This window comes from Rattus norvegicus, chromosome 17 (genome assembly GCF_021556685.1).
Source record: "Rattus norvegicus strain SHRSP/BbbUtx chromosome 17, alternate assembly SHRSP_T2T, whole genome shotgun sequence".
Classification (NCBI taxonomy): Eukaryota; Metazoa; Chordata; class Mammalia; order Rodentia; family Muridae; genus Rattus; species Rattus norvegicus.
The window spans coordinates 50,468,276-50,484,579 of NC_141550.1; the positions used below are offsets into that span (position 1 = coordinate 50,468,276).

Consider the following 16,304-nt stretch of genomic DNA (forward strand, 5'->3'; position numbering starts at 1 on the left):
GTGATGGCATATGATGCCCAGATGTCTCAAAACCTAATGTTTTTCTATAGGTACAAGTTTCCTTTTGGTCAACGTAGAATATTATGTATGGAGAAAATGGGGAATATCCTTGAATGTTTATGACAAGAAAATTAGAAAGGGCATAACTCCCTTGCTTACTTTCTAAACCTGGCACCCAACCTGGCCTCATTCTCTCAGGCTTAGGGAGTGTATCAGAACCATGCACTGCCTCAGCCAGCCCTGCCCATTCTCCAGCACCAACCATTTCCTTTGTCTGCTAGGCTCTCTTATTTAGTTAAGATATTTACTGGTATAAAATATATATTTAAGTAACTCATTTTTAAATATTTCAAAATTGTCAAGAAGTCTTCAGAATGTTGGCTTTGTGTAATACTGTTGTGACTTTTACATTTCTAAAGACTAAGAGCTAGAGTTTGATACAAAAGTCTTATAGAGCACACCTGAAGGAGTCTAGTGAGGAAGAAGCCATTATGATATTTGAGCCTGAAGGCTTTGTGCCTAAGTCTGCTACTGCTTTGTGTCCCAGTGCTATTGTCTGTCTGGGATGCCCAAGATATTTCCCCTTTCCATATGAACTGTGGAATTTTCTTGTGGTTTCTGGTTACTGCATGTTTTTTAGGTAGCAGATAACTTTAAACTTTGTTTTGCTGTTGTATTGCTGGCCAAGGACCCATTTGTGCATGCTACTCAAATGTTCTCCTCCTGTGCAAGGTTATAATGTCATTTAGTTTCAAGTTTTAAATCAGGGTAGAGCAAAAGAAAAGAGAATTCAGTGGATGCCCGAGGGCTTTGGAAACAGTAGGAGTCACATTCAGAGTGATAATGTGTGTGCAGAAAGAAGTGTTGTATTATGTTATTAAATTCTAAGTCATTCATTAGCATAAAATTTTCATACATAGCTCTTGCACCTTAGCTCATAATAATCTTAGCTTATACTTTGGGTTTCAACAGTTTGCAAGAGTATATGGACCGACAACATATGTCTGATTACTGTCATGTCGAGGATGATGCAGTTAAGGTGTCCAAGTTCATTGACATATTATTCCCTGATTTTAAAACCATGAAAAGCACGAATGTACAAAGGACACTAGGATTACTGTATCCAGAAGTCTGTGAGGAAGAGAAAGGTAGGAAGTGAAGCACAAAATAAGAACTTGGAGGGTAGGATCTGAATATTGATTCATCACTTTCTCAATAATATAAGAAATATTTATATGAAGAATTTACAAAGCATTGTCTAACCTCCGACTTTGCTGGAATCTGTCTCAGCACTGTCAATGCCTTACAGGACACAAGGAGAAAGGGCAACTACTGTCTACAGTGCCTTGACACAGAGCTCTGGGAGAGCCAGATAACTAGTGTGACTTTAATAAGGTTTGGTACTGGTCTATTTAATTTATAAAAATCAGAAAGCATACATAGAGTGCCTCGAACTCGGAGTATTAGTTTTTATTTGTTTATTTGTTTTTCAGTACTGGGGACAGTGCCCAAGCTCTCACTTGTCTGTAAGCACACTGACACTGAGATACAACCCCAAGTCCTATCCCTAAATGCTGGTCATTTAAAACCCCATCCCATCATCACACAGCAGAGATAAATTCTCCAGAGTGAGAATGAAGGTTTTACATAGCATCATTTATTCATTCATCCATCTACTTAGTCATCTGATTGTCAAATCCCCTGAACAGGATTGAGAATCGTTGATAGTGCATGCCATCTGCCTTGGAGATATGCAACTCCCACTTTCCATCTGTGTGCCTTGACTCCTCAGCTTTCCTCCTTAAACAAGCTGACACATCTATGTGGTGTTTATTAGGGGCTGATGTTGTACCGTAGTGACACACCATATCTTAAAGCAAAAGGTTAGGTGCAATGTTAACTCTTGATGTGCTTTCTCGTATTAAGGAAATCTCCATGCATTATGTAGCTTAAGGCAAATTATCTTTGTTGTTGTGAATGCGTATATCTTTATTTTAATTTGCACTGCTGGGGATTAAATCTGTCTTATTGTAAATGAGTTTTGTCACTTTGTAAACAGTTTATTCTTTGTCTACAGCAATTACATATTTTTCTGTATTTGATAATATGGCAGATTAATTTTTGAAGAGCATTTGTGCTTTCCTTTATAATCATCTGGTTTGGGTGTCAAAATGATGCAGGACTCATAAAACAAGGAAAAAATAGTCTTTCCTCCCATGTTTTATTGAAGAAGTAGGATGTTAATCACTTGGAATATCTCCCAAATGCTTTCTGAGATTTGTTAGGGAAATCAACGGGGCCTTGAAAGTTTTATTGCCTTTTATTTTTATTTTATTTGTACTTTTGGATCTTCCATAATGAATGTGTCAGTTTTTTTAAATTAATAGACTTCGTGCTTTAGAACATTTTTATCAAACGAGTGACCTACCTCACAGTTCTTATGTGCAGAGCTGGGTCCCCCCCCCCCATTTTCTTGTAACCATCTTGTGTTATATTGTGCTTAACACTGTAATATTATTGCTATACCTAAATGAAAGTTCATAGTTTTTGTTAAGGTTCACTCTTGATTTTGAACATCCCCAGTGTTGAGACAATTGCATGACATGGTTTTTCCTATTGCAGATTAGGGCAGCATGGACTCCCGTAACTGAAAGCTCCCATACATCTCTTTGTTGCACATACCCTGCCATATCTAGGCTCCTTACTGTCCTTTTAGTCTTTCTATAACGATGCTGTTGAAATCATATAACATGTGGCCTTTTGACTGACTTCTTCCATTTATACCCATTAGGATTCCTCATGTTTTTGAAGCTCCATAGCTCATTGCTTTTTCTTGCTGAATAATATTCAGTTGTAAGAGTCCAATGAAGTTCATCAGGTGATTTATTAAAGGACACTTTCTCCAGCTTCAGTTTCTTTCATTTTCATGAATAAACTGCCATAGACATTACAGAAGGTCCTGTATTGATAAAAGCTTTCAGTTTGACTAGGTAAATAGCTGGGAATGTGATTCCTGGATCATGTGTAAAGTTGTACTTAACTGTGCAAGAAACATCCAGAGTGCGTTTCAATGTAGGGGTACTATTTTCTATTTCACAATCACCAAGTAAGAATTCTTCTTAGCTTGTATGGCTTGTCAGTCTTTGAATTGTCAGTTTTCAGCTGACTAGTGGATACACAACAATACCTTATTGATGCCCTTAAAGGTTTCCTATAATGTGTATTTAGCTCAGCATTTTTGATACACAAACTAATGCTGCCTATATCTTCCTTTATGGTGTATGTTTTAGATTTTTTGATGTTAGTTACAGGAGGAGATATCAAATGTGATCTAGTGACAAATAATTTAAAAATGCTCTAATTTAATCATTTTACAAGATCTTTAGTGCCTCTGCCCAGCTTCCAGGTCACTGAGGAAGTCAGCAAGTGTAGCATTGGTGGTGGGCATCTGTGCTAATAGCAGCTGATGCCTATCCCCCTTGCTGAGAATGGTGGGTGTTTGACAGCATAGCTGACAGAACAAAACTTAATTATCCAAGCCTGGCAAAAATGCTTGGCAAGAACCTCTGAACTTTTTTTTAACTCTTAAGAGGCTTGCAAGAAAGACAAGAAAGAAAGTCATACACACACACACACACACACACACACACACACACACAGAGCCAGGCCCAACCATCAATTTCACAAGTATACATGCATACTTATATATGTGCATACATATAGACAGACAGTCATGTATACATATATACATATTGTATGTACATATATTCATTTGGTGAATGGAGCAAAACCCCAATAGCCACACTTTATTTTTTTTCTCTCTGGCCTCTTTAGACCTTCTTAGATAAAAGTCCTCTATAAAATTACCCCATCATTAAAATGTAACACAAAAAGGGGAGTTACAGAGGATGTCCATAGTAAGTTAAAAGTAGTGTTTCAACCTATTTAAATTTATTCATAATATATGTATGTGAGAATTTTGCTTCCATGTCTGTTTGTGCGCAACCTGTATGCCTGGTGCCAATGAAGGCCAGAAAAGGGGATCAGATCTTCTGGTACTGCTGGAGTCACAGACAATTGTGACTCAACAGGTCAGTGCTGGCACTGAACCCTGGTCACTTGCTGTAAGAGGAGCAAGTGCCAAGCCATTCTCAAGCCTTGAAATAATAGTATTCTTTTGATGGGTAGTTCAGATATCAGACAATTGCCAGTGTGTTCAGTCTGCCACTTCGATCCAGCATAAGCGCACTGTACTGAATACTGACACTGAGTCGAGAACCTGAAAAGTAAAAGAGGTATCTTATGTATCATCTCTCACACTTCCACAATGTAGATGTACTTAGATCTCTAAGACGTTGTTTTCCTTCATCCTGAAAGAATTCTTCAATCATTCTCTCCACGTCTGATCTCTGATGAGACATGACCTCTGAGTGTTGTCAGAGAATGTTTTTTTATTTGTCCTTTACTATTGATGCCTTTTAATTCCACCAGATTCAGGATTCTAGGTAGGTGTATGATTTTAAGAACTTTAGTCTCGGGGCTGGGGATTTAGCTCAGTGGTAGAGCGCTTACCTAGGAAGCGCAAGGCCCTGGGTTCGGTCCCCAGCTCTGAAAAAAAGAACCAAAAAAAATAAAATAAAATAAAAGAATTTTAGTCTCTCCTTTCTTGCCGGCATAGTGTCTGAGGGAACAATGATGTAGTTCTTATCCTATTCTGTAGATAAGTTATTTTGGATCTTTCCATGAGAATTTATAATGTTTGAACACAGTAGAAATAGGTGTAAATATTTTGAAATTTATCATATTTTGTTTTCTCCAACTTGCAATAATTAATTAAACAATTTTTAGCTATTATAATTTTTTCTCCCTGCCCCCAGTTCTTTCTTTTTTTCCTATTACTGCCATTATGGGTTTATAATTATCCAAGACTTCTTGTATATTATCTTCAGTTTCTTCATATTTTTCTCATATATCAGTTTGGGGAGTTCTTATTAATGTATCATCTATTCACTGGTTCATCTTTGCTTGTGGCAAAACTACCAATTCTGGTGATCCTTTGATATTTTCAAGTCCCGTGTTGTGTGTGTGTGTGTGTGTGTGTGTGTGTGTGTGTGTGTGTGTGTGTATGTGTGTGTGTGTGTGTGTGTGTGTGTGTGTAAAATCAGTTCACCTCAGATGCCTGTTCTTTTCCCTTTATATATCCCCACCTCCTTCCTCATTTACTTTGATTTTCTTTACTCTTAGTAAAAGCCAGACAAAATATATCACTGGTAGGGACTGAGGCAATCAGGCTTCTAGTTGTGTTTTTGTTGATGTGGTCAGGAGCTGGGCTGTGTTTAATACTTGTTCATGAAACAGATGCTTCAGCTTTTCTTTACTTTAGTTAGCTAGGTTTAGTTTAGTTATGTGTCCCTAAACACTCTTTAAATGGAGTTTATATCTGCATTTCTCAACTGGGAGCCATTGCATGCAGTGGGCATCTATTCTTCTTCTGGAAAAAGAATCACTTGGTTACCTTCCAATGAAAACTAAATTCTGTTGGACCTGAGTTCCTGAACAGAAAAATTCCAAGTCTTTCTTAGACATAACTTTTCACTTACATGGGAAAGGGTGGAGAGAGTGGGCTACAGTTATTTGACCACCCTTTCCCTGGATTGGGTAAGTCTATTATAAATTGGTTTCCTGTAAAAACCTGTTTTAGAGAATTTTCTGGACGTATTTAAAAATGACTGAATTTTCCTTTGGAGATAATTTGGTGCACTCAGTTTTCCTGAATGCTTGCCACCTAGTGTTTCTGTGGCCATCTCAGATACCAGCAAGAATGTTTCGGTGAGCACCGTGCACAAATATATTCAGACACAGCACTTATAACTAGCATTTAAAGCAGTGGTAATAAGTTCAACATTGTTCTGTTTGACCTGGGTGCAGTAGCTAACTCAAGAAATACCAGTACTTTGGAACCCAAGGCAAGAAGATTACCATAAAGTAAAGGCTAGCATGGGCTACAGAGTAAGACTGCTTAGTCTCTGCCCTCCCCCAATACAATGCCTATACTTTATAATTAGTGTTTCCTAATCTCTTATGTGTATACATGTACAAAACAATACAAAGTTCTCAAGTATTCACTCCTACTGAAAGACTTCTCCTAAGCTTTCTATTTCCCTTTGTCTCTGATAGAGCGAGTACAGACAGAATAAGTGCTTATATCCAAGACTGTCTTGGTGCATTGGTGGCTCCCATGAGCATTAGTTATAGAATAGGCAACTCCTGTGTAGCTATACCAAGAGAGTGTCTCCTCCCGGAATTTGTTGACTACTTACAATAGACCCCTGTAGCAGAGCTATCTCGTGTATTCTGTGAACCTCACGGGCCTCCTGGGCTTTATTAGACTTCTCTGCTCCTCAAGGAGATGTTAGAGGTCTAGTCTTATGAAGGTCTAGTGTTGGTGACCACTGTGCTCCGATTCAGAGGCATCAATGGCCGTGTCATGTATTGAGAAGAATGACACGGATGCGGATCTTGAGAAGAGTCCACTAAGGCTGACGGAGGTAGGGGACAAGCACGATAACGCAAATGTTAAAAGCATTTCTTGTTGTTTCTTTTTATCTCCTCTAGTCTCTCAGAGACCTCACAGCTCCTTCTCCACATTTCCCACCTCAGCTTGCCAATCATTTTTATTATCATTTGGTCCCTTCACCAGTAATTAGCAGAATATAGAGTATTAAAACCAAATCGAGTCTGAACATCTGTCTTTTAATTGCTGTACTTATGACATTTAAATTCAATGTCATTATCAATTTAGAATTGTCTTTTCCTCTTTCCTTCTTTCTTTTAGAATCCGTGTGACTTTTAAGTGCCTCGTTTTAATTTAACTGTAAGCGTGACTGCATAACTTATTGTCGGGCTTTTATGGGATCCAGCTTGAGGTTTAATTAAGACATGGAAACATTGATACAGTTTAAAGCTGTTTGCTTTTTACTGGGGAAGTCTCTCAGCTAGTTTCTCATTTAACCTGACTTCTCTACTCCATTTCTCCACTTGGTTCTCATTGCCTCCTTCCAGCTCCACCACATCTCCCTTCTGCCTCCTCCCCCTGCCTGCATCTCTGTGTTCAGCACCCCACCTGAGCAGTTCTCCCTCAACTTCCAGCCCCAACTCTGGCTGCCAGATCATTTTTATGAAAAAGGCACCTTCCCCCCCAGGCAGCTTTCTTTTAAAGGCCAGTGAGGAAGTGACATTTATCCTGCTAACTGGGTGTTGCCAGATCCAAATAGCCATTGAAAAGACAAGCAACTCATTGCATAGCCAGGAAATACAGGATTTGTGGTTACCCCAACATCTCCCCCTTTTAGTTCAAGAAATGGCTTTATCTCTAACAACAGTAAGTTATATACAATAAGAATAATTAGGAGAACTATCAAGGTAAGAATTCTATTTACAGTGTTTAGTCCATCTGTACTTGGCAACTCTGTAAAAAATATTTCAGTATCTACCTGGAGTATTTTAGTCCTTTAATATATCTTAAATCATTTTTCTTACCACCATTTAAATGGTGATCACATCCTCTAACCTTAACAACTTGCATTACCAACCTTAAAACATTTTCTTAAACCCTAAAACTTTATAGATCCTTACAACTGAAGCTATTACATCTTTCGACCTTTATAAACTTAACATCTCAAAAGTGAGTTTTTCTTTTTTTAAATCTGGTAGCAAGAAAAACTGTAAAACTCTAACAATCTGGCCATCAACTCTATCAGAAACCTGAGAAGGATAAATTTTACCTGAGTAAACAGGAAGTGCAGAGCAATCAGTTTCCAAATCTAAAACGAGAGAGAGAAAGAGAGAGAGAGAGAGAGAGAGAGAGAGAGAGAGAGAGAGAGAGAGAGAGAGAGAGAGAGAGACTAATTGGCTCCTGGACAGTCAGCCCAGTTGCCTTTATCAAGGGCACATCTGTCTTCAGCTTCCAGGCCCAGAAGATCTGACAGACGTTTTTTGTAAAATGGGAACTTGGGCAAGACTGCCCTACCTTATTTAGGCAAAGTAAGGCAATCAACTTCCCCGTGTCCTGCTTGTGACAGTTAGGACAGTGTGCTGTCAGCAGTCAAGGTGAAGAATACTTTATAACCCAATGGGCAGCTTTGCCACATTTGAAGCAAGCTCCAGGTGGAGGGTCTTCTGTGACCGTCATCTTTTTTGGAGGAGATTGGGGGTGCTACCAGAAGTTGATGTATTTCTCTGTCAGAAAATCTTTTTTATTATTATAACATCTTAAATGCCATTTCTGTAGATTTCTGAAGTGTTTGAGGACCATCTATCAAAATTATATTTAATTAAACAAACTTCCTGACTTTGCTTAACTTTTAAAACATATATAGGAGGCTAAACGAAGCTTATTCCTGCAAACAACTCTATTAGGACCTAGCATGGCTACAAGTATAGTTCTGAATGCAATACACGATATGATTATTTATAGGTGACTGACCACTAACTTTATTTCTTCTCTATCTAACAGTTTACAATAGTAGCTTTTATAAGACAAGGACTGTACAGTAAATTTCTAAATGACTCACATATGTACATATACCTTAAACAAGAGTTGAGTCATATATACAGTGTTTTGTAGCAAATATAACCTTAAATTTCTATCATTATACAGAAGTCCATACAAATCTAAAATATTTGAGACTTACATTGTTTTCTTAATCTAAAAGAAAACATAAAAATCCAGATTTCTTTTCTTTCGCAACCTTTCCCTCTGCTTCCACCCCTGACACTAGATAGGTGACAAAGAAGGGTAAAAGGGAGAGAGAAGAAAAAATATTCCTGAATTTTACATCCTTTTCTTCTCTTTTTCCCTGAGCATGACCAGTAACTTGCCACCAGTCCCTCCTAAACGACAACAAATATCTCTAACCCACAGAATGACCAATAACCAGCCAGCTCCCCTACCTCTTGCAAATGGCGGTGTTGTGTTATTTAGAATGCTTTCTACTGTCTGGGAGTGATAGCATCTTTGGACATCCTAAGAAAATTGGGATTCTGGCCATGGGAGAGCTAGTGGTTGATTTTGTGTCCAGGAGGTGCAGGCCTAGCTGAGGCCATCTATGAGGCTGAGGCGCTTTGATGTAGCCACCTCGAGGCTGTCCTGTATACAATTTTTGAGGAAACAGCAGCTGAGCAATCTGTAAGTCTGTATCACCCAGGGATAGCTGCTTTGTCTTCATTTCTATCTGGTCCTTTTGTTCTGAAAACGCACAAATGTTAAAGGTAGAGATGGTTCAGCATTAACACATACATGGACTGTGCAGTGTGCACCAATCACCTAAAGATGGTTGAACTGTGAAAGGCATCTGTCAATCTTTATGTCTGTTTGGACCGCATAACTGAACTTTAATACTAATGTTACCAATCTCCATCTATGTTATATGAAAAGAATGGCATGGTAAAGGTAAGCCTTGTAGACCAGGTGGCCAAAACGACACATGGGCTGCTGCAGGGACATCCATGTGTCAGCTGGTCTCCCAAGCTGTTCTCACACAGTGGGATTGGCACTTGTGTTACCTGTTTTGTTGTTTTCCTGGGTGACTTCTTCCTCACTTTCCATGTCAGCAGCCAACATTTTCATAAGGTCTCCTGTGGTCAAATATAATCTTTACTAACTTTGAAGAAACCTACAGCTTTCTGTTTCCTGTAGAAATATAAACATATTTTCTCCCTTCATGCAACACATTTCCATTATGAGGTTATCACAGCCTTAAGGTATGTAAGATGATTTAACTCAGAGGCCCTTTCTAAAATTCAGTGTTTTTCAGCAGTTGTGCTACCTGTTTCATTGACATTTAAAAAAGTTCAAGGTAATATAGCATTATGTAATCTGTCTCTGGATGACCTCATATCCCCCTTCTGTTTTATGAGCATTTCCTTAAAGTGAAGTGAGATCCTTCCACAATTCTTTGATCTGTTGGACCATAAGGCATGCCTGTAATGTGTTTTATGTGACAATGTTTAAATATCATTGCATTTTACTGGATATGAATACCAGAGAACATTACTAGTTTTAATCTGTACAGGTATTGCTAAGATAGATGTCATTTTTAATAAATATGTAATTACAGAATCCGCTTTTTCAGAACTCAAGGCAAGAAGCCTATTGGAGTCCTGAAGAGGTACAATTGTATGATGTACATACTTTTACAGACTGTAAAATTAAACACATTCATAATGACAAATATAGGAGAACTCCATGGGCTGGTGTACTCTTCTATATATTAACCTACCAGCTGTGCTTGAAGCAGCCCTTCTAGTGGGTGTGATGTTTCCTTCTTTAAGGAATATAGAGGCTTATAACAAAAGAGGCTTGTTAGCTGACCATTTCAGTGGTAGAGTAGTCGGTATCTATCAGCAGTAGCCCTCCTTATAAACTTGGAAAGCCATCTCCTTCTATGGACAGTCTGGATGGTCTGTAACTGGTTTTGACAATATGTTTCAACACCTTTATCAGGAACATCTCCTATTTTACAACTTCTCTCTGAAGTTGGAGAAATGCTAATCTGTGTTTCCTACTGCTGTAATAGATCTCTTTCCCTTAAATTCATTGCTATATCACTTTTGGCATCCATCAGGTTTACACTCAATCCCTAGAGCTGTGAAGTCTTTTGACGTGTCCTAGTTGGATTCCAAGAATCTTGTGGAATTACTGTTATATCTGTTTCAGTATCCACTAGGCCTTCAATCTCAATTCCATCTAATTGTAATTTTAATTTGATCTCTGACCTTTTATTGGAGTTTGACAAAGTATCTGTTTCCTGGGAACTGTAGAATCTCCTGTTCTATTCATTGGAGTAGTTAAGCGTAGAGCAGCACTGTCTGTTATATCAGGTATTGTATTTTCTAGTTGCTCTCTAGAACAGTCTTTCCTTGGCTGACACGGAATGAATGGCCCATGTTGCTTTTTTGGTGAGTAAAGTCCCTTCAACCATTTCCTGGTTGTCTGAATCGCCTCATAAATCTGAATGATAGACATTCATAAACCCTGTGACTACTTCTTCCACATCTTCACATATCCCAAGCTTTCTCCCTGGATTAGCATTAGAAAAAATTTTATCCTTAAGAACTGTTTGCCTACAGTCCTTTAGGTAGTGACTTGGTCTTCCACAGCCAAAACATTGAACATTCTGTGCTCTCATGCCTTTTACAATTGGCTGTCCAGTCAGAACTGAATTATAAGCATTAGATCCAACATCTGCAGTAGTTTTAATACATTCACAAATAGGTGCAAACCTGGCCTTTAAAAGTCGAATAGACTTTTTGCATTCAGCATTAGCATTCTCAAAAGCTAAAAGCTCTATTGTATCTGGATCTGGTATGGTTCTATTTACAGCCAAAGTTAATCTTTGTAAAAAGTCAGTAAAAGATTCATCCGAACCCTGGGTTATCTTGGTAAATGATTCAAATTGTTTCCCCTGCTGCTCAAGCTTGTCTCAAGCATTTAATACTACTGTATGACATTGCTCTAATGCAGCATCATCAAACATAATCTGTATTCAAAGTCACCATACTAACCTTCCCTGCAACTTATCCTTCAAACGTTACTGCCCCTAGTCCTATTTCTTCATAGCTGAAGCCTGCTCTCTGTACCAGGTCAGCCACTGTATTAGAGGAACAGCTTCTAAAATGGCTGATATCAAGTCTTTCTAGTCTTTTGAATCATATGACTTTGCATGGCCAAGTTATTAAGTACTTGTTTCGAATAAGGGAATATGAAATATGCTACCATTGCTTCTTTAAATCTCTTGATCTATCATTTCTATGGGCTGCTATCCAAATTCATTATAACTTTGTGAGTTTCTCTCACTGGATGCAATTGTCTTAAGGTAGCTGGAAAAATTATTGTAGTTTTTCTAATAGGCCTAGCCTGCCATCCTGCAATCTTGACATGAGGTGGCACCATAGGCTTTAAATCAAATTCCACAGGGTTATCTTGACAAAATTCTTTATTCTGATTTTAAAGATCCATCATTTTCTTCCTATTGCTTGTAATTTAGCATTATACCTCTCAGTCCTTTCATCTAAGTCTGTTTTATTATGATCTTTCTTAGAGAGGACATAGAAAACTGCAATTATCTGAAGTCATGAATTTCAGCTTTTCTTATCTTTGCTCACTGATGCCTCTGGTCCACTCTCCTGTAGCTCGATCCTTTTGGTCTAGGTCTGGAAGCCTTGTCTAATCTTGGTCTGGGGCCCCCACCCCAGGATCTCAGGCCCTAACTCAGATTTCATGCCCCACCATGAAGTCTTTCACCTGGACTTCTCATTCCCATCTACAATGTAATGGAGCTTTCTTGAACCACCATCCCCACTATTTTCCCTGGTCTCCAGAAATCACTATTCTCCTTTCAGTTTCTGAATGGTCAACCAGTCATATAAGTTACCACATATAAATGAGATTCTCCAGTACTTGATTTTCCATGATTGGCTTGTTTTGTGTAACATAATCTTTTTCTCTATACACACTCTTAAATAAAAGTGACACACTTTTATTCTTTTCATGAATAAGTATTATTTCATGGTGTGTGTGTTGCTTTCTTTTGCCCATCCAGCAACATTTTATGAGTAAGTGTTGCCATTTCTTGGCTCTTGTGAACAGTGCTATAGTAACACAGGAGTATGCTTGTTTCTGGTAAGCTGATTTCATTTCTCCTGGATATATACCCAGGAGTAGAATTCTGGATCATAAAGTAGTACTTTCAATTTTTTTAAACAAAAAATGCAGTTTTGTTTTAATTTTTTATGTTATATATGTCTGTGTATGAGTTTACACATATGATTGGATATGGCAGAGAATGCCATAGGTGTAATATTTCTCTGGAGTTGGAGTTACAGATAATTGTGAACTGCCCAATGTTTGCTAAAGGAAGTGAATACAGGGCCTCTGCAAGAGCAACACCATTGAGCTCTTAACCATTGAGCCATCTCTCTATCACTGGGAACCCCTTTCCAGGATGTCCATATTAGTTTATATTTCCAACAAGAGTGCCATAGTCTTCTCCACATCCTCAAAAGTAGTTGTCATTTTCCTAATCAGAAAAAAAATCTTCACTCTTCAATCACTTAAAAACTGAGTTGGCATGTGTGGTCCTGACCTGATTATCCAGAGAACCCTGCTTCTGCACTTCCCCCACACACTTCAACAACTTAACACGTTAAAAAAAATCTTTTTCTGTATTAAAAAATCTTCAAAGGTTATTTGAAATTCATATTAAAATGGCCTTATATAAACAATACTAACTATTTAACAACATTTGGAAAAGAACAAATTTAAAAGAAATGATAGTTTATATAAAATTTCACAAGCAGTGTGTAAACTTCCTTTTAGCATTTACAGATACATGCACACACACAAAATGAGAGGAAGGAAAGAGAGATATTTCAATACATTCCTTTTCAGTTTTAACATTACAATGTAAAAACCTGTGTCTTTATTCTTTTAAAACAAAATATATTAATGCATCATAAAAGTCTATATAGTTCATGTTCTTTGGTGTGTGTGTGTGTGCGTGCGTGTGTGTGTGTATATGTGTGTGCGTATGTGTATGTGTGTGTGTGTGTGTGTGTGTGTGACAGACAGAGAAAGAGAGAGAGAGAGAGAGAGAGAGAGAGAGAGAGAGAGAGAGAGAGAGATTACCTGCATGATTTTGCGTGCAGGTACACTTTGTGTATACATATACACGTGTATGAGTGTGCATATGTGCCTGCATGTGTGCGTGTGTGTGCATGTGTGTGCATGTGTATGTGTATATGTGTGCTTGTATGTTACACAGAGAACAAACTCAGCTATCAGCTATCCTTCCCCCCAGGTACCATCTACCTTTATTTGTGATACAGGTTCTTCCACCACTCTGGAAATTGCAAACAAGGATAGGAAGTTTGTCCAGTAAACCCTAAGATCCACCTGTTTCTACTTCCCGGTGCTGGGATCATAATCCCTGTACTTTTCTATGGGTCCCAGGAGTTGAGCTCCGGTCCTTAGGCTTCCAAAGGAAGGACTTTATCAGCCAAGTCTTCTTGCTAGCTCTTCAAGCTCTTATACACTGTTAGATTGTTTCATTTTTTGAGAACTGATGCAATAATGAATACGTTTAAGTATCATTTGCTATCTTTCTAGTCCATTCATAGAAGTGAAAGATTATTGTGTCTAGGTGACCACTTATAAGGACCATTATATCTTTTGCCATATTGCTGTTTGAAGTTTATTGTTGTCATGTCTCACTCCTGAGGAATATTTAGAGTGCCTATCAAGATATGTTACCTTTTAACATTATAATTGTTATTACTATTTGTGGTGTTGGGAAGTGAACCCAGAACCTTGTGCATGCTGTAATTCATCTCTACGACCATTTACAATTTACTTGGGACATGTCATTATCTTACTTAAAGATAAAATTAAGCATTATCCTATGCAATTTATTTATCTAGCTTTTATTTCTTGATTTATTGATTGATTACAGTAACATAATTCCACATAGGTCACCTCTGCTGTGCAAGGACTTGCCACCTGAAGAGACACCCCTTATTTTCTTCCCACATCACTTTCTCCCCCAAGGCCGAAATTTTCTATTACTACAGAGATACACTCCAATATGTTAATAATCATAACCCAATGACACACAAATTAACCCAAAGCCCTCCATTGGATCGTAGCACACTCAACCAGTACCTCACATCTGTGCTCTGCAGTAACGCCTCCTCAACAGATCATCTCTGAAAGCTTCTCAACTGCCTCGCTCCTTAATCTTTCCTTGTATCTTCTACCAGGACTCCTGCTCAGACCTGTGCTCTAGATGGTGAAAGTTATGGCAGATGCCTTGGTGTGGGTTCCACATGAGCGTCAGCCCCCATTCCTGGGCACCTGAGACATTCTTTCCATTTTTTTAAAATAAAGAAACACACTCCAGTCAGTGCCAGAAAGCTCATCCCTTTGAAGAATTTAAGAAATGTTTTTGCTTAAGCAAAATCAGTTTTCTTTTCTTTATCAATTTTAATAGAAGCTACAAAAATAACAGATTTGCTGCCTGAAGCTCCCGGGATGACGGTGAAGGGGAAAAATTGAAACTGCTTCTCAAGCATCCTAATCTACTGGTCCTTAGTCTTATTCTAGCCTGTTTTTGACCCTTTTTAGGTTTATATTATTGACAATTGATAGTGACAACCCATCGTGTTTCTTTTCCAATAAAGTTCTATTAAATTTTGGTATTTTATTGTTCTGGGCCACTTCAAGAAATTATAAATAAAGCTCATGTGGATTATTTAATTTGGGCTTGGGGTTTTAGCTTGCTGTGCAATAATAAGGACCTCCATTACCTGTCCATTCTTGTAATCTCAGCACCAGAAAGAAAGAGATAGATGGATATTTGGGGCTCACTGGTTAGCCAGCCTTAGCCTATTTGGTGAGGCCCCAGCCCCAGTGAGACATCCTGTCACAAAAAAGCAATGTGGACAGCTCCCGAGGAATAGCACTCAAGTTTGACCTCCAACCACCACAGACATGTACACATATAGTCACACAAACATATGAACATATATACATACTTGAACATGCATGCTTGCACATACATACACAAATAAAATTATCATATTAATTATTCTCATTTCAAAAATTGTAATGTACCTATATCATATATATATATATTCTATTTAACATGATATATTCTTTTATATTTCTTATTAACCATATATTTTAGGCAGAGTTATATCATTTGCTCCAAAGCATGCCCTGAGCAAACCTTAGGTTTTTTGAGATTGTTGCTGTTTTAGTGCAGGTACATCCATTTAGGATCTTTCCCTGTTTGGTTGGTATCTAGCTTTTCTCTCCTATTTTTGGTTTCTATGTAAGAAAGATAGTAACTCTCTTCACTGGAGAGTTATACACATACAATATTTTTCGCAATGCTGTGCCGTGTATTATGTTTGTAGTTTACTTTGTCCTAACTGTTTGTATTTAGATAATGTGTTGGACATTATTCAAAATGAAGGGTCCGCCATATTGATGCAGAGGCAAATAGTATTATCAGAGGAAGACGCAAGAACAGTGTGCCAGGTCCATGAGGATGAAGACTGTTTTGTTTATCTTACTGACACTCAACATAAGGCTCTGATCAAGGAAAGCAAATATATCTGATATATTGCCTCTCCTATGATGGACAGATAATAAATGTACTAACCTAGAGTGTGACAAACAGTTGTTGGGTGAGAGTAAAGCCTGTGGGCTAACCTGCGGGCTGACCTGCAGGCTAACCTGCACG

General features: G+C 38.1%; 1 protein-coding gene across 8 annotated transcripts in view; it reads left to right on the forward strand.

Moving 5' to 3' along the window:
- Nme8 (NME/NM23 family member 8) overlaps positions 1 to 16,304 on the forward strand; it is a 69,777-nt gene that overhangs the window by 20,562 nt on the left and 32,911 nt on the right. For all 8 annotated transcript variants that reach the window (XR_015640922.1, XR_015640923.1, XR_015640924.1 and 5 more), the window contains 1 exon segment: positions 973 to 1,148. Coding sequence is in view for 5 of the 8 variants with exons in the window: in XM_087591264.1 (XP_087447390.1) it covers positions 973 to 1,148 (176 nt within the window). In the remaining 3 variants the exon portion in view is untranslated.